This window comes from Chroicocephalus ridibundus, chromosome Z (assembly GCF_963924245.1).
Source record: "Chroicocephalus ridibundus chromosome Z, bChrRid1.1, whole genome shotgun sequence".
Classification (NCBI taxonomy): Eukaryota; Metazoa; Chordata; class Aves; order Charadriiformes; family Laridae; genus Chroicocephalus; species Chroicocephalus ridibundus.
Window position 1 is genome coordinate 18,960,876 of NC_086316.1, and position 18,162 is coordinate 18,979,037.

At 37.2% G+C, this 18,162-nt stretch overlaps 1 protein-coding gene across 2 annotated transcripts in view; it reads left to right on the plus strand.

The window, feature by feature from the left end:
- HSD17B4 (hydroxysteroid 17-beta dehydrogenase 4) overlaps window positions 1-18,162 on the plus strand; it is a 65,449-nt gene that overhangs the window by 17,976 nt on the left and 29,311 nt on the right. For both annotated transcript variants that reach the window (XM_063320195.1, XM_063320196.1), the window contains exons 12-17: window positions 7,225-7,331; window positions 8,023-8,256; window positions 8,671-8,722; window positions 10,289-10,360; window positions 11,857-11,960; window positions 15,670-15,735. In XM_063320195.1, the coding sequence (XP_063176265.1) occupies window positions 7,225-7,331; window positions 8,023-8,256; window positions 8,671-8,722; window positions 10,289-10,360; window positions 11,857-11,960; window positions 15,670-15,735 (635 nt within the window). The remainder of the gene's footprint in view (window positions 1-7,224; window positions 7,332-8,022; window positions 8,257-8,670; window positions 8,723-10,288; window positions 10,361-11,856; window positions 11,961-15,669; window positions 15,736-18,162) is intronic.

Here is an 18,162-nt window from a genome sequence, read left to right on the forward strand (position 1 = left end):
TGTGTTCCTGGGGGAACATCACTTCCTTGGCTGGTGACCAAGATGACTTTCTCTTCCAGTTCTTTGCTTACTTTCTTTGTTCCTTCCCATTATTTGTTTGGTTTTTGTTTGTTTGTTGGTTTTTTTTAACCCAAAGTGTCTCTGATCTTTTCTGCTCCCATACTTGCATCTCTTTCATCTTCCAAGCTTTCTCTTTGTTGTCTTATGTCTCTCTCTATTTAGATCCATAGTTGCGGTAGTTCATAAATGAACCATACAGACTGATTTTCACGACTGCTTTACAAGATTTCTCAAGATGTTACCTTTTGTCTCTTAGTGTGAATTACATGTGCTTAGTATCACTGATGGTTGTTTTGTTATTATGCATGCCGTTATTTAGGTCAAAGTTTCAGTATTTGTCAAATTAGGAAACACCAGCATTTAAGTGTTTGGGGGAGGAGGGAACGAGGCATCCTTATGTACAATGTCAGCTGAATTTCAAAGATACTTAGATACACAGTAGATGCTTAAGCTGTTGGTCCTGAAATCCATTAGGGCATTTCTTTAAAACCTTAGGGATGTGTTTTTAGATGCCTAAACCAAAACCAGAGTAGGAGACAGTTTGTCATTTCCCTCAGATCTTGGTAGAGGATTGTTACCAGCCACACAGTAGTTCAATATCACCTTACTGACTGTTTTTGCTGATCGTTGGTTTACAGCTGTCCCATTTCCAAATGTATGTCAGTTTATAAACGTTTTCTGCCCTGCTATGGAATGGTATTTATAACAACATGATTCCAGCTTTATAGCTTCTGATCTGTTCTCCAACCTGTCACATGTACTATGTTATTTTTATGGGTTGCTAGCAGAAAAATGTTGTAGAAAAAAAGTTGTATATGGGAATTTCTTTTGAAATTTGCTTCAGCATTACATATGATATTCCACATGATAGAATGATTCCACTCCTCTTGATGCTAGTGGGAGAAAAAATCAGACAAGATTCTGGGCTTTTGAAGTAAATGTGCTTACAATACAACATATCAGGTTTCTACAGTCAGGAAATTGTAGATATTACATTAGCATGAGTCTCCCATGCAGTGTACATGCCTTAACTTCTGTTTGGTTATCAACTTAGCCAAAATACAGCATTGTCCTTTCAGTGTGTCCTGGTTTGAGGTGACACAGGTGCTCTCAGGCTGAATGAAACCTCTTGCATTAGTTTATTGTATGTGAGAATCAGCAGAAGGGTTGAGGAAAATTCTGAGGAAGTTTAGCTGAATACAACTTTCAGTTCTATATTAAAAGTTTTTTCTACTGCCAAAGTTTCCACCTTATTGCTTGAAGGTATTCAACTGTCAAATAAGGGAAACTCATTAGGTACTTGCATTAAAAATGAAAAGCTACAATACCTAGTATCTGCAAGTTTAAATTCTCCCAGAAGATTTCATTAATTTAAGTAATTTGATGCTATGGAGAGCAATCATGTACTAACCATTATGTATGCTTATAAAAAAATACCAATTAGATGAAGTATTTGCTTGTAATATAGTAGAAAATCCCATAATCAGAGATGTTAATCTTGTTTCATAATTTGGGCATACTGATAAGAGCAGTTTGACTTTATTCGTTCTAGACTGGAAAAAAATAGGAGCTTCATCTGTCAGTTGGCTAGAGTTTTTTTTTAAAGGTAATTTTTCTTACATGTGTAACAGTCATTCATAACTGAATACTTGGATTCATGTTGTACTTTTTTTTTTTACTTAGAATTCTCTTTTTTGCAATCATAGGGGGAAATCATTCTCTTAAAGATAAATAAATTAAATGCTCCACATCTGATGTCTGAATGATCATGCATTTAAGACCCTACCTAGCAAAGCACTCATCTGATGTTTAATTACAGCATGTTCATAGTTATATATTTTAGCTGGGGTCGTTCTGCCAGAGATGCTGAACTCTTGAAGACTGAATGGAACATGGAATTATTTTTCTTAAAACCAGTTTAAGTAAAAGATCGAAATTTTTCTTTCCGACTTTTTTAAACTTCTTCAGTTTGTAGGCTTAACTTGTTTTCTTGGCACACTGAATCAAGCTAAAAACACTCTTGCTTGCGTATCAGAATATGATTTTGTAGGGTTTGTGCAATTTTAATTAATAGGAAATAGCTAATTGTCACTTGATTTGGCAGTTGATGTTAATTCACAAATTGAAGTTTTTCAGATATCATGATAATGTGCTCCGTAAAGCAATCTTTCTTGGTAGAAAAAGATCCTAGACGAGCAGCTGCTGATTGTGCACTACAGTCTTTCACCCAAACTCCTACCCTTACCCCAAAAGCCATCTGATACAGTTGCTGAAACTGACTATGTCTGCCATTTCACTTTCTTTTTAATGCCTCAAGGGTCTTTGAATGTTCTCTGTAGTTATTACCTAAGCTTTACAGGCTTAGTCCTTAATGTACTTGGAGAAGTACTGGCAGTTCCTCTGTACTCCCACACAGTTTCAGGTATAGTTCTGTTAACTAGCAAAAGATATGATTACTTGTGGATTCACTACATGACGTCTTTTTAACAACAGAAAAATCTCAGAACAGATTTTTTTAAGAAGCTGTGTGAGAATTTAGGCTTTAGGAAATTGAAGAAGTAGAAGATGTAGTTTTGCTTGCGTGTATTCTCCTACATTTCCTTTACCGGGAGTGAAAGTAACCATCTACTTAACGCAACATGAAAATGTCATTGCCTTTGAGGCAGCAGTGAATCTGCAGTAATTTAGGTGTTAGAACTCTTTCCTAATTTGCATGATGATGTTATTTTCTTACAATGATTACCCTAAATAATAGTTTTAGCTTACTTTATACCGCTTCAGAACAAGCTAGAAATCTTTCAAGAAAATAAGCAGGGCATAATCAGAGCCTTAAGGTTAGGACACAGGATCAACTTCGTGTACATCAGTGAGTAACTGTAACTGGCTCCCTGTATGCCCTTAGGCAGTAGCAATTGCAGAATAACGTGACTTGGCTTAACTAGTACTAGAAAAGAATTGCTCCGGCTCTCATCTGCAGCTGGATCTAGTGAGCTGACATATTTGTCATGGTAACATGATTCCGTATTTTGAGATACTAAGAGGTCCTGTGCTCCTGTGCATAAGCAGAAAGACCAAATTAAACATGATACAGAAGCTTCTGAATGTGTGGTGCATGTGCCGTAGGTCACAGTTGCACATTGCACTGCGCGTTGGCATGTTGTCTCCGTGTATTCCATCTCAGACAAAGCTAGATCCAGTAGCCCTTGCCTACATAGTGCACTACTTGTTCTTGTGTTCTAGTCCGATTCTTCCTGTTATGCAAAGGGAGTAGTCAAATTGTGTTGTGAGGAAGGTAGAAGACATCTATCCCGATCTTGGAGATTGTATACTGTATACAGCATTTCGTAGTATATATTGCATAGGTTAGTATATTTAGTTGTTTTGTTATCTAGGAAAACAGAATTAATTATGTCTGTCACCCATATGAGGCAATCCCTCCCTCTTTCTCTGTCTCGATTTCCTCCTTGGTTGTAAATATACAAGCCAGTTTCTGCTAAATCTAGTATTTTAGAGGTCTGTAATCTGCTGTTAAATTCAAATGCATTTTTAATTTCTTAGAAGCTGTCTAGGTACAGAAAACAACTTGAGTCTTCTCACTGGCTGACTTCTGGCACATTTCAAAAGGTTGTCTCTGGTACAAAGCATATTAATATAAAACGCAGGGAAGGTCTGTATATGTATTTATACTTTGTGTGTATACAAAGAAAAAATTTGCATAAGAAGAAAACTGTTCCAGCTTCAATTTTAGCTTTCTTCATATGTGCTTAAAAAGGATTTAAACACTGGCGCTGTTTCCTCCATAGTTAAAGGGTATGTTTCACATGCAATGTTCTCTAATTGGAAAGTGAGAGGAAATTTTTGGAAAGAGATGGGCTTTGCCATGGCTATTTTCAACCTTTGCTCTTCAGGTTAATCTTTCTCACCTGTCTGCTAATCATTTGCTCTATAATAGCAGACCATCCTGGAGTAGTAGACATTGAAGGTTTTTAGAGTTCACTGACAGTGTATTAACTGAAAAAAAATAACCCCCAACCAATATTAAAAATAATTATATTAGTGAAAAGGTTTCCTACAAGGTTTGCTTAGCTGCCTTCCATACCTAAAGGGGACCTACAGAAAAGAGGGGGAGGGACTCTTTATCATGGAGTGTAGTGATAGGATGAGAGGTAATGGTTTAAACTGAAAGACGGTAGATTTAGATTAGATATTAGGAAGAAACTATTTTTTCTGAGGGTTGTGAGACAATGGAACAGGTTATCAAGTGAGAAAAGTTATTCTTGCCAAAATTATACCCTTTGAGCTATTTCTGTCAGCCTCACCTCTGTGCCTGGGAAGACCATGGAACAGATCCTTCTAGAAGCTATGCCAAGGAACATGGAGGACAGGGAGGTGATTTGTGACAGCCAGCATGGCTTCACCAAGGGCAAATCCTGCCTGACCAATCTGGTGGCCTTCTGTGATGGAGCTACAACATCAGTGGGCAAGGGAAGAGCTATCAGTGTCGTCTGTCTGGACTGCTGTAAGGCCTTTGACATGGTCCCCTGCAACACCCTTCTCACTAAACTGGGGAGATAAGGATTTGATGGGTGGTCAGTTTGGTGCATGAGGAATTGGTTGGATGGTTACGTCCAGAGGGTAGTGCTCAATATCCACATGAGCTCTCTATTGGTATCAGTACTGTGTAATATCTTCATGAGTGATGTAGACAGTAGGATCGAGTGCACCCTCAGCAAGTTTGCAGACAACACCAAGCTGAGTGGTGCAGTTGACACGCCTGAGGGATGGGATGCCATTCAGAGGGATATGGACAAGCTCATGAGGTTCAGCAAGGCCAAGTGCAAGGTCCTGCATCTGGGTCAGGGCAGCCCCTGGTATCAGTACAGGCTGGGGGATGAAGGGATTGAGAGCAGCATCCTGTGGAGATGGACTTGGGGATGGTGGTGGGGATACTAGACTTGAGCTTGTAATGTGTGCTCACAGCCCAGAAAGCCAACCATATCCTGGGCCGCATCAGAAGAAGCATGGCCAGCAGGTCAAGGCAAGTGATTCTACCCCTCTACTCTGCTCTGGTGAGACCCCTGCTGGAGTACTGTGTCTAGCTCTGGAGTCCTCAATATAAAAAAGATATGGACCTGTTGGAGCAGCTCCAGAGGAGGGACACGAAAGTAGTCTGGAGCGCCTCTCCTATAAGGACAGGCTGAGAGAGTTGGGGTTGTTCAGCCTAGAGAAGAGAAGGCTCCATGGAGACCTTTTTGTGGCCTTTCAATATTTAAAGGGGGCCTACAAGAAAGATGGGGAGAAACTTTTTAGTAGGGCCTGTTGCAACAGGACAAGGGGTAATGGTTTTAAACTGAAAGAGGGTAGCTTCAGACTAGATACAAGGAATAAATTTTTACAATGATGGTGGTGAAACACTGGAACAGGTTGCTCAGAGACGTGCTAGATGTGCCATCCTTGCAAACATTCAAGGTCAGGTTGGACAGGGCTTTGAGCAACCTGATCTAGTTGAAGATGTGCCTGCTCATTGCAGGGGGATTGGACTAGATGACCTTTAAAGGACCCTTCCAACTCAAACCATTCTTTGATTCCATGATCTCCTTAGTGTTCAGTCAGACACTCACCACCAGCGCATTGCTTTGAGAGTCCAGTCATATCATATATTTTGGTAGAAAGTTCCTTGAGAAGGAGATTGTAGTATTCTTCACCATTATTAAATTACAGGTTGCCTTTATACTGTTTGTCTTAATGATGTCATTGCATGTAGAATACACATTGGTAATCTTTTCAGATTTCATCGTTAAGAATGGTAGTTATGTTCCTGCACGGAAATGGGTTGTGGACATGAAAAGTTGAGGAAACGTTTAGGTTTACTTGGAGGTCAAAGCTGTATTTTGCCTTGAAGATCTTAAAGCAATGTGAAAGCCTGCCTTTGGTTCATGCAAGAAAGGTAGAAACAACCTGTTATTTCTCCCAGCAGCTCAGTATTGCTTTTCCTTCATTCATTTCATGAATAAAAAAAGGGATAAAAGTGACTATCTTTTAAAGGGTTCTTATAAATTACAAATCTCTTGTTTTGCACACTTTCACGTTATATAAATGTCATAACCTCATGTCATGTTATGACAGCAGTCATACCCAAAGATAAAGCTTTTCAGTAGTAGAAGATGTGACAACATATGTTTGTTTCATAGATGTTCCTTTTTTTTCATGAGATTCAGGCCACAAATAAAACATTATGATGGTACTGGCAGTGAGACTGGGAAGCAAGAAATAGTTTAGGAAATCAAAATTCTGTAAGAGGGTATGCAGCACACTTGCAGGATATTGAGAGGAGTGCTGTGCCAATAGAGCAACACAGTGTTAGTCCAAGCAACAGTGCAAGTCAGTATGGGTAAAGGGGTTTTGAAGTGGAGGGGAGCAGCTCCAAGGTAAAGGTAGTTAAATAATGATTTTGGGCTCCTCTGATTTAAACACTTTTGCTGTGCATGATTCTCACCACTTCTTGTTTGATTCTTTCTAATGTATAATATTGATTTTAGCCATATTGATCTTCAAGGAGCAACCTGTCCTTGATGGCCTGCCTTTACTGTAGCTGGGTTCTATATCTCAGCCACGCATCATCTCATTTGTAATCTTGGTATTGTTCAAGCCTCAGACTTATTTATTTATGTGTCTTGGGAAAGAAGGCAACTACCAGGAGATGAGACCTGTTACTTGTATTGCAAATAATCTTCAAGATAAGAAAAGCAATACTAATTTTCAGATATTTACTTCTGAGACAGTTGACACGTAATGCTGATTATCTTCTCCTTAACACTAGTTCAAGGACTAAACCAAAGTATTTGCTGACATGTTCCTCTTGGCTTGAATAGTGACTTATAGCACCAGTTGTGTTTCAGGTACTTGAGTTAGATATGTGTCATGGTTGACTGCTGGGTGCAGAACTGATGGAACCGGTGTAGAGATCACTTATCATCAATCGTTGTGTAGATACCTGTAAAATGCAGCACTATGCTCAATTTGCAGATCTATATTTATTTTGTTTAAAAATTAATTGAGAAGTACCAGGGTATATCTCATTTGCTGGCATGTTTGTTGCATATCTAACCGCGGTGTCTCTTTTATGGCTATTTATAAGTAATTTTTTTCAATGTCTTTTTCTAGAGTCCATAAGCGTACTGAATGATGCTCTAAGTCAGATAGAGTCTCAAGGCAATGTTTCTATGAATTCAACAAGCTCTGGATCAGTGCTCTCTTCATCTGTTGACACGGTAAGTACCTCAGTCTACCAGATGCAGTCAAAGTTAGGTGAAGACCTTGAGCAGAGACACTTATGTTGCCGATTAGCTTCTACTCTGGCTTGCTGTGTGCAAAAACTAAGGTGGGTTTTAAACTGTGAAGGAGGCAGCAGAGTAAGAAACCTCTCCAGACTCCACTTGTTATTTTTCTTATTGATGATGGGAAAACTTAAGGCTAAATAGACTGAATAACACAGAATGTAAATGCTTGTAAATTCTGTAAGCCCCTTTAGTTAGGGTATCGTTCAGAAAAGGGGCAGGGGACAAGTCTTGTTGGGCAAATGTGGCTTTGCTCTGTCTGCTTCTCTATGGATAGATAATTTTTCCTCATTTCAATCTTATTACAGTGTTATTTTCTTTCATTTGTAGTTTGTTTTAAAAAAAATCCTTGTGCATTGCTGGGAGCAGAGCAATAAGTTAGACTACTTATTCTTGAAGTAAAATGCTTGCAGCAAAATATGATACATTACATTAGGGTTGCTTGTACTGCAAAACGTACATTAATATTTTATGGTATATTTATTTACTCCTACTTCATGTTTACATGTGGCTATAAAGAGAATGCTCAAATGTGAATTTCGTTTGGTATGAGAATTATAGAAAGAATACAAATGCAGTATTAATTATTATAAAGCTTTATTTTATATGGACTTTTAATTTCCAGGCAAGCATTGTTGGCCGGGAATTGGCTACCAACGTGTATAAATATACTCACTTAGAGCCTATTCTATATGCCCTTGGTGTGGGAATGTCAACTAAGGATCCAGATCACCTAAAATTTCTCTTTGAAGGAAGTGAAGAGTTCTGCTGTTTACCTAGCTTTGGAGTAATTCCTGCTCAGACTTCGATGTTTGATGGTGTTCCTTCTATTCCAGGACTAAATATTGATCTCGCGAAGGTATGTAAGGGTTAAGTATCTATTTTTGTTTGTGCTTTATATAAATAGAAGGTGACTTTAATTAGTAAGTTTGTAATATTAGTAAGTTCCTTTTATTCTAGAAAAGGGAAATTCAATGATTTGTATTCTTACATCCTAAGAAATTCACACCTAAGATGGTATGAATGATCAGGTTTTTTGTTCAATTTTAATTTGTGGTCACTGTGCTTTTATTAAACCAGAAAAATTTAAAACTTCCTTTGAAAATACTTTCTATTGGGGATGAAATTGGAAAAACAAAATAAAAAAAACTTGCAGGGTTTCTTTGTTTGTTCTGAACACTTTCTAAAATAATTGTATATTTCCTTGCAACTGTGGTGGGGGAAGCAATAGAATATATTGATTGTTGTTACAGTGCTGCCTTTCTTTACATAGATGCTACATGGGGAGCAATACCTGGAACTATATAAGCCACTGCCAACTTCAGGTCAGTCCATTTGTGCTGCTGATTTGCTTTTCAGTATGACAACAGTTCCTGTAGCCATATTATAAATGGAAATAAGGAAGCTCTGTTTCCAACTGGATTTTTTGCATATTCTTTTCACAAGGAGTTGGGGAGAAGAGACATAACCTGTTGCGTTATTGAAGGAATTCTGAACCTCTGTGTTCTTGGGATCAAGTGTTGCTTTTCTATAGTATACTTAATAAACTTATGCCTAAACTTATGCCTAAATAGGACAAGGGGCAATGGTTTTGAACTAGAGCAGGATAGGTTTAGATTAGACATTAGGAAGAAGTTCTTTACACTGAGGGTGGTGAGACACTGGCACAGGTTGCCCAGAGAGGTGGTGGAGGCCCCACCGCTGGAGACATTCAAGGCCAGGCTTGATGAGGCTCTGAGCAACCTGGTCTAGTTGAAGATGTCCCTGCTGACTGCAGGGGGGTTGGACTAGATGACCTTTAAAGGTCCCTTCCAACCCAGCACATTCTATGATTCTATGATTTGATATAATAAGCAAATACACTACATGCTGATGTATTACTCATATAATTTGATACTTACTAGCAGAACTTTTAATTCTTTCTCTAAGGTTTTATCATAGTTCTTTGGGGATGTTTACCTAAAACTTCAAGATTGGTTGCATCTGTCTGCTTGTAAGAGGATAAGATTTAAATTATGTATGTGAAGGAGGAATGGACATCTCCATGAGGATGCTAAAAAACAATTACTTTTCTTCCTCTCAAAACTCTCAAGATAATAGTTACTGCAGTAGCAAGCTGTTTTTGCAGATGGCTGTGTTTTCCTAGATTACAACACTTGAGAGGTGCTCGTTAGACTCATTCATGATATGCATGCATGTGCCTGGTTTTCTTCATTAGTAGTAAAAAACTTTTCTGGAGTGGAGAAGGAAAACTAAGTACCTTACAAGCCACAGAAAAATGGCATAATTTCTTTTTGAAACAAAAAGGAGATGTTTGAAAGTTATACCAACTTCAAAGAAGTCTGATAATCAATAATGGCTTGCCAGGACTTCATAAAGCTTTTTATTTTTCCATTCCATAGGCTGATTATGTAAACATACATGGTTACATATCTCTCTAGAGCAATAACCTCTTTAGAGACAAACTTCATAAACCCACAGGCCCAAGCTCTGAGCTGAACTTCTCTTCTGTAGAACTGTAGTTATCTCAGCCCTCTTGAAATTTGTGGACAATCCTTAAGTGACTGGAGCTATCTTTCAAGTTAGAGATGTGTTTGAGTCTGAAATGTGATTTATCTTTAGCTCTGAATACATAAACTATAGCAAGATTCTATTCACACACACCCCCCAAATTTAAGTAAAGAAATAAATCCCTGCCATCTGCAAACCAAGGTTTGGAAAGATTCCCAGACACTTTTATTCTAATCACGATGATTGTGATTACTATGACTATTACTTTCATTATTGTGACTGTTGTTATTATTGCTAGTAAGGAAGCATAAAGCGTGATCTGTGGACTTCATTCCTGAAGCAAAACCTTACAACATGTATGTGGTGTTCGTTTCTTACAGGAGAGTTAACTTCAGTTTCAACCATTGCTGATGTTCTTGACAAAGGATCAGGAGCAGTCTTGCTTATAGATGGTAAGAAGGTTTATAATTTTTGGAGGGGATGCAGTAAAATTTGACAGGCTCAGTTTTTAACTAGCTGTACCAGTAACCGCCAGCCTTTCTACAGTAAAAGCTGTTAGCTTATTAAAGCTCAATGAGAGATGAGAAATGAGCTAATTAGCAATAGCTATGTAAATATATGTTGTAATTGTTCTTGGGCAGTTAATGTACTGAAATAATACCAGTGTATTTGGAAGATTATTTCAGAGAAGGTTTGTTGTTTTTTTTTTTCCTGTGTAGGTGCAATAGTGCACTATGCAAAATGAACAAAGTTCTTCAATGATAATAGCTGGTTCTATCAAAAGGGAGCCATTTTAGATTCTGCCACCCTTCAGCAAGGGGGTGTGTGTGCGCATGTGTGCCTGTGTGTTGTAGGGTGGCTTTGCAAAGGTTAGTCATGTGTGTATATTGTGTAGATTCATCGGCAAAACAACCATCTTTAACAATATGTCCCGAGTTCTTTTTTTATGTCTACATTATTCTTTTCTAAACAAAACACAACAAACCCCCATTTCCTTCCTCTTGTATCCAAGTTAAAGGATCAGAATGTCTCTGGAAGTTGATAAGTTGTCATTTTCAGAATTTTGGTATCTTTAGTTGTGGATATATCAAAGTCCCTTAGGAAATTAGACTGAAAGAGTAGGTTAATAGGCAGTGAATTTCTAAACTCTTGAGCTTTTATTCCTTCAGTATAGAGATAAAATTGTAAAAAGGTCCTTGCTGTCACTTTTTTCCTTTTAGCTGTGTTTTCTTTCTATACTGGGCTGACATTAAGCCTGTCTGTTTCTGTAACACATTAAAGTTCTTTTTGTGAGCAAAGTCTTAGTGGTTTTAAATTTCTTCCAGAACTGGAAATGAACATTATTACTAATACTGTAAATTTCAGTCTAAGGTGTGAGGGAGTAGAATAGGCATGAACTGGAAATAGGAACCTGAATCTCAATTCAGTGTTCTTCAAAAGAAGGAACAGATGACCTTAAACTAAAGCTTGCTCTGGAGCTCTTTTCATGCAAGGTATTAGTACCACTTTTTGTATGAGTTGCTAGTATGCTTTACACACTAGGGATTATTAATAGCCTCTAATACATCATATTTTATGGCACAATTCTGTCATATTTAAATAAATTGCTAATGCAGTGTGAGATGCTGAAATAAATACTAATTTCATCACTCTGCTGTCAAATATTTTTAGCACCTTGAATGCCATCAGCGTTTCGATAGCTTATTTTTTAATGCTTTTGTGTAGATAAAATTAATGATAATTTTATTTGAAACCGATCATTAGTCTTCAATAGTCAGGAAGTGACTTGCAATAGTGCAACATGAAAGTTTGGCTATTGTCCCTTCAGTTGTTAAAATGAGCTTTGTCATGTTTGAGGCTGAAATTTTCTGTTGTAAGAACACATACTAGCTATATGAAAAAGGTGATCAAAGACAATATATGACCTTCCTGTTTTGTTGTCTTTCAGTGAATACCTACTGTGGAAAGGACCTAGTGTGTTATAATCAGTTCTCTCTGTTTTTTGTTGGAGCTGGAGGATTTGGGGGAAAACGAACATCAGAAAAGGCCAAGGTAAATTCACGCATATTTATATTTTAAAGAAACCCTTAAAAGCTCCTGTCAGCACCGCAAGAAAAATATTTGCTATATCAACTAGGAAGGATAAACTAGCATTTGAGCAGTGTGGTGGTACAAACTCAAATGGAATTTAAATAGTTCTCCTCATTGAAGAGCGTGAGTGAAAAGGCACTGTTCAGGGCCTGGGAAACCAGTGGTTTTGTTTTGACAATTAGGGAGAAAAGTGAATTGCTAAACATGCAACTGACAAGGTATTCTTACCTTCAGGTATTTAAAATTATGGATGTGGAATATCCTGATGGAAAAGAGAATAGGAGATTCTCTGGAAAATGTTTAGAATTTAAATTCTGTGCACTTGGAATTAGAAAATGATGTCTGAAGTTAAGATAAAATTGAAATTCATATAAAATTCATGATGATGTGGAGAGAATGCTCCTCTAGAGGATTTGTATTAGATCTTTTAGAAGAGGGTCTTTGAAGTCAACAGTGTAGCAGGCTGTAGTCTCGCCCAATTTGACCCAATTAATTCCACAGAAGTGGTAAAATCTGCTACATGTTGTACATCAGGCTTGCTAAACTCCTTAAAATTCTGCTTCTGTAGGTCAGATGGAAGATGCTTTCAGTTCAGCTGTCCAATTTGGCAAAAGTCTTATTGACTCTTGGTTTTATGAAACCCAAATGTAAGCTTTGCAAACAGAAGAAACTTTACTTGTTTTGATTTTCTGTATTTAGTTACTCCCAGTCATGCTCTCCATAAATGAACAGAAGAGGAAAGTTTTATCATTTCTTGTTAAAACCTAGCTTGGGAAAGGTTTTATTTTCTTCATCTACTTTTGATCTGAAAAAAATTTACAGACCTCTTAGATGAGAACAAGAAGAGAGAATTGGCTTTTATTTGTAAGTATTGGCTTTCTCGAGTAGATTTGGGGAGCTTTACCTCTCTAATATGTAGCTTTAAAAGTGGATTTTTTGGCTGCTCTTGTTTGGGTATTGGCAGCAAGAGTGACAAAGAAGTTGAGATTTTACATACTTTGTCTAGGGGCCTGCTACAGAACTGTTGGATTGTACCAACTAGACTCATAACAGAGTCCTGATTTAAAGTTGTCTCAGCTCTGCTCTCATGATTGCATTTCAATTTCTGCCTCAGTGCTTACGTCTCCAATTGGGAATACATGATCTACGTGTCATCAGTTTAGCATTACAGTGTGTTCTGCTGCTCCACCTCAGATTGTCTTTGCTTCTGTTTAATGGGGTGGGAGGGCTTTTTATATTTTAAAATAAATTGATACCTAGTGATAATTTCATGTGTATGTATACAGAGTGTTCATGTTTAGTTTAGTAACTTGTTTTTCATGTGTTAAATTTATGCTAACAGGTAATATTGCAGGATGTTGCTCTAGTAAAAAGACTAGCTTAGTAAAAAGCTGAGAAATACTCAAATATGTAGTGTTAGGTGTGAACTTGCAATTTCTAGAAGAGATCTCTAGGTGTAGCTCTTTATAAATCTATGTGTCTGTGTGAAAGAGGTTTGGAAAGCATGAAGAGGAAAAGTGAAAAGTAGCATTCTAGTTTCTCACTTCCAGCGGAGTGGAACTCCTGCGTTTTGTGAGGGAATTAGCAAATGACAAACAATATCATGTGAACACATAGTGTGTATTTCCAAATGCTTGAAGAGGCTATTCAGGTACCTGACATAACTATTTTTTCCATCAATATGGTGTTAAAGGGTAGTGCCAGCTATGACTGAACGTTACTGGGAACTAGAGCATTGAGGCACTACAGTAATAAACAGTCCAAGTGAATAGAGGCCATTTTAAGTTCATTATTTTTGAAAATTTATAATGGTTTTGTACATCTGTAATACTCCAGGTAATGTTCTTTGGGATTTTTTGGATGTAAACTTGCAAGTTTTTTGATTTAAATCTACATCAATTATATAAAAGTTTTCACATATGTAGCTTTGCAGATAAAATCTTGAAATGCCTGCTGCTTCAAAGAGAAATTGGAAAAGCCTCTGTATAGTATAAAAAATTCACAGAATATTATTGCAGACAGTGCATAAAGGTCATTTATGGAACCCTTAATTTTTCTGTCAACAGATTTTATAATAGTGCCTGTAAAAAAAAAAAAAAAAAAAATCAGTTCAAAGGAAATGTTGCTAGTCTATAGTGGTGGCATCTGTAAGTCCAGTGTAGTGCCTTGGCACCTTTTAGTTAAAAATTGCACTTTAGGCAGATGCAACTTTTTCACTCTATTTTGTGAAGTATGAGAATGCTATAAAAATGATTTTACATTTTAAAATACAAAGAATACCTGTTTCAGGCAGCAGTCTTTCTTGTGATAGAAGAAAACAAAACGTACTCTAGTTAAGCCAACGCAGCAATAGCAAATTCAACAGCGGCCTCTGCATGCAAGAGACCAGTTTCAAAGGATGAGTTTCCTGCTTTGTCTTTGCAAACCTTCCCAACTAAAAAGACTTCTACGTCCCTCTGTGCCAAAAAGAAATCCCAAGGGCTGATCAGATGTATTTTATAATGTGTCAGTTTACACATTTATTGTATCCACAAACTAAGAACAAATTTCCAAGTTGGGGTCTATGATGAGCAACATGTGTAAGTCATGTCTCTCCTCTCGAGTTGAGGTTCTCTTGCCCTCCTGGCAGAGAGGTTTCCTTAATTATTCATATGTTGGCTAGTTTTAATGTCTTAATGGCTTGGTATGTCAGGCTGAGTTTCTTTAAGCCATCTACAAATAGATGGGCAAGCCATTCTTGTTTTGAAAGCATGTTAGGTAGTGTCCTTGTTATCAAGCTGATTAATGTGTGGGTCCATTGTGGTTCTTTGAAGTGACAAAAGCAAGAGTAATGTTATCAAGTCTTCCATGTAAGAGGTGGCTTTGCTTTGATGGTTTTAGATGTGAAACTACACAGCACTCAGTTTCTTTTGATTTATCTTTTCTTTGGTAAAGAGCTCACACAAACTAAGATAAAGTAGAATTACTACAGGTGGGACTGAAGTTGGTTCCTTTCATTTTAGAGGTTATGCAAGTTTCTATTTGTTTGGGTGCTTTTTTTGTTTGTTTTGAAAACCGAAGAAGAGGGGAAAAAAGATTTCAGCTACTTTTATAGTTTTGAATTGGTTATGGTGTTCTTTGTGTTTATCGTGATTTAGGATGTTCTCTGTCAGCCTGTTGGTGAAGTTTGTATCTTCAAAACTGAAAAATGAAGCAGTAGCTTGCACAAGGAACAGCTTTTTACAGGAACGTGGGACTTAATATGCAGCATGTAATTGTGAAAACAAAAGAAAAAAAGTGATGTAGTCCATGAGTGAAGTAGTAAATAATTTTGTACTCCATTGTGCTTTTTAAAGTATTCTTTTAAAAGCTTCATAATGTTCTATCAGACAACTATTTTTTCTGAGTGAATAATTCTTGCTTGAGCTTTTTTGGATAGTTGGTAAGAAATGTAATCAAACTGATCAGCTATAACATGTAACTGTTAGCCAAATCTGATGACTCAGGATTGCTATCTTTGTAAAGCCAACCTTAATAAGAGACTTTTTATATTTGTCTGTAAATGTAGAAAGGCTAGGAGAAACTTTAACAACTTTGTAAATGGTGTTTCTTTTTATACGTACATATTCTGGCATGGGTATGGATAAAAGATTTTTGCAGTGGAATATTAATACTACTACTTTTGCTTTAGGTAACAGGGAATCCACCCAAGAGACCCCCTGATGCTGTAATTTCTGATGTCACAACAGCTGATCAGGTAAAGTTTTGTATGTTCTAAGTGTGGAAATGTTTGTTTTATTTTGAGAAAGGAGCCTTATATGACATTCACTAATAGTTCAAATTTTCTGATATAACTCGGGTATTTATATATTTGTGTGTGTTTATATACCTATGTATAATGTGAAGCTAAAATTTGTGCTAGGTTAAGTTATGACAGTGTGTTTGGTGTACTATCTAAAACATTCTTTTCATAAGGCTGATGCAATTTTATAATTGTTTATTACAAAATTCTACATAGAAGGAGGAAATAAACATTTGTATTCTGTTGGAGTTTAAAAAAAAGAGGTTGAAAAATCTGTGAAATTTACAACAAAGGAAGCAAACAGAGCGTGATCAAAAATAAAAGTGTTTAAAGTTCACAGTTTTGAAAAAGTTATGTTTCTGTAGTAATAGTAGTCAGGGAAACCTGAAATACTGACAGATGTCTTTCCAGGCGTGTTTCGATCTGTCCACAGTCCCATTGGTTCCCAGCATCTACTTTCCATAGACAAAAACCTGAGTAAATAAATGTATCCTCCTCTGAAGGTAAACATATGCAGGTATCAGACAAATAAGACAGGAAAGTCTGGAGCTACCACTATCAAGACACTGAGTAGTATTTTCAAAAGGACCTTAGCCATGGCAGGAAGCCATAGCTTTTGGAGGTGCAATTAAAATGTTGAGCATCAGCTGAATTGTGGTAACTGTGATGTCTGCTTAGCCTCTGATTATATATGGAGTAATTAAACTTAAGTCTCACGCAGCTGATTCATGTGCTTGAAGTCCAAGTTAGCCCTACTCACTTAAACCAGGAAAGGGAGTTTAGATCAGCATTTCTGTTTTTATCACTGATGTACTTGCTGCGTCCAAAAATTCACAACGTTGGTCTAGAAGGTCCAGATGTCTAATTCTTCTGAATAGGCTTGTTTGAAAGTTGGCAAGATGAGCAAGGAGCAGGGAATGGTGAGAGAGTATTTTGTTCCTGGGAGGTGTTTAAATGTAGTGAAAGGTGCTCTCTAGTAGCTGGTGCTTTATTAGAAAACATATAGGAAGCCTAGTGCCCCAGTAGTTAAAAAATATTTACTTTGAATGTTGGAACCCTAGTTCAGATTTCCCTCTGTGTGATTATATCAGAATTGATTCCAGGTTCATTAATTTTCAGATGACATTTATGATCCCCTTGTTCATATGGTAATCTTAATTTCTGAGCCGTAAACTCTTATGTCTGGAATTGTTACTGTGTATAAAATGCTAAATTCATGAAATAAAAGAGGATGGTAGTGACCCTGTAATGCAAAGGTTGGGAAGCTTCTGCAAAATTAATTTCTGGAAATAAAGCTGATGACACAGAGTAGCCACTACACTTGTTTTATTTTAAGATCAACTTTGACAGGTAGGTATATGAAGAGAATTCCTCTCCAATTAGATCTTGCAGGAGCCACAAGTAGCAAACTTTGAGGATTGTAAGAAGGCTTATCTGCCAAATTATTCAGTAGCATCTGTGCTTAAGTGATGATGCCTGTGTACAGGAAGGGTAATGTGTAGAACTTGGGAACTTTATGGGCAGGAATACAGACTTTAATGTGAAGGACAGCTTGGGGAAATGTTTTCAAGATTTTACGTTTATGTGTCTGTGGAATGACACATAACTGCCTAAAATCCTTTTTGAAAATGGAAGCTGGCACACAAATTGCATCGAAGTTTCTGAAATTTTTTTTTTCTTGATGTTCAAATGAAAAAGGTTTTGGCAGAAATGGCTGTTGCCATTCAGCTCTTGAATTAGTATAGAGTATGAGACAGACTGAAAGAGTCAGTTTGCAGACGGCATTTGAGTTAACTTAACTGTATTAATTTCCAATGATAGCTGTGACATTCACCGCTCAGTTTTTGTGTTACCACAATTAAGTGGCTAAGCTGCTTTTCATAATTACCATTTTTCTCCCTTAACTTTTCACAGCATGTTCATGTAGTAAACTTCCTGATAAGTAGACCATCATGCGTATTTTAAAAATGCTTGCAGTGATGACTGCTATCTTTCACTGAAGTCAGTGACTGGTTATATTGAAAGTTATATTCAGTTCTAACTCAACTACGCTGGGTTAAGTTTTTTCCAAGAGGAAGAATGTTTTCTAAATGCTTTCAGACAGGAGGATGTGCTGCGTAGTGAAGAGGATACTAGGAATAGAGGGCTAATAGCCGTTTTTGCCCTTCACCATGTGTTTAGCAGATACAGCCACCTACAGTTCCTTGAAAAATGATTGTAGTGTGTCAGTGGCTGTTGACAGAACAAACTGATCCTTTTGGTTAGTGGTATCAAAGACTAATAGCAGGTAGTATAATAAATGTTTATCCCTTTCAAATCTGTTCCCATTCCTTAGAAGTTCTTTAAACACCAGCCGGTGCTTATGAATGAGTTGCAGCACCA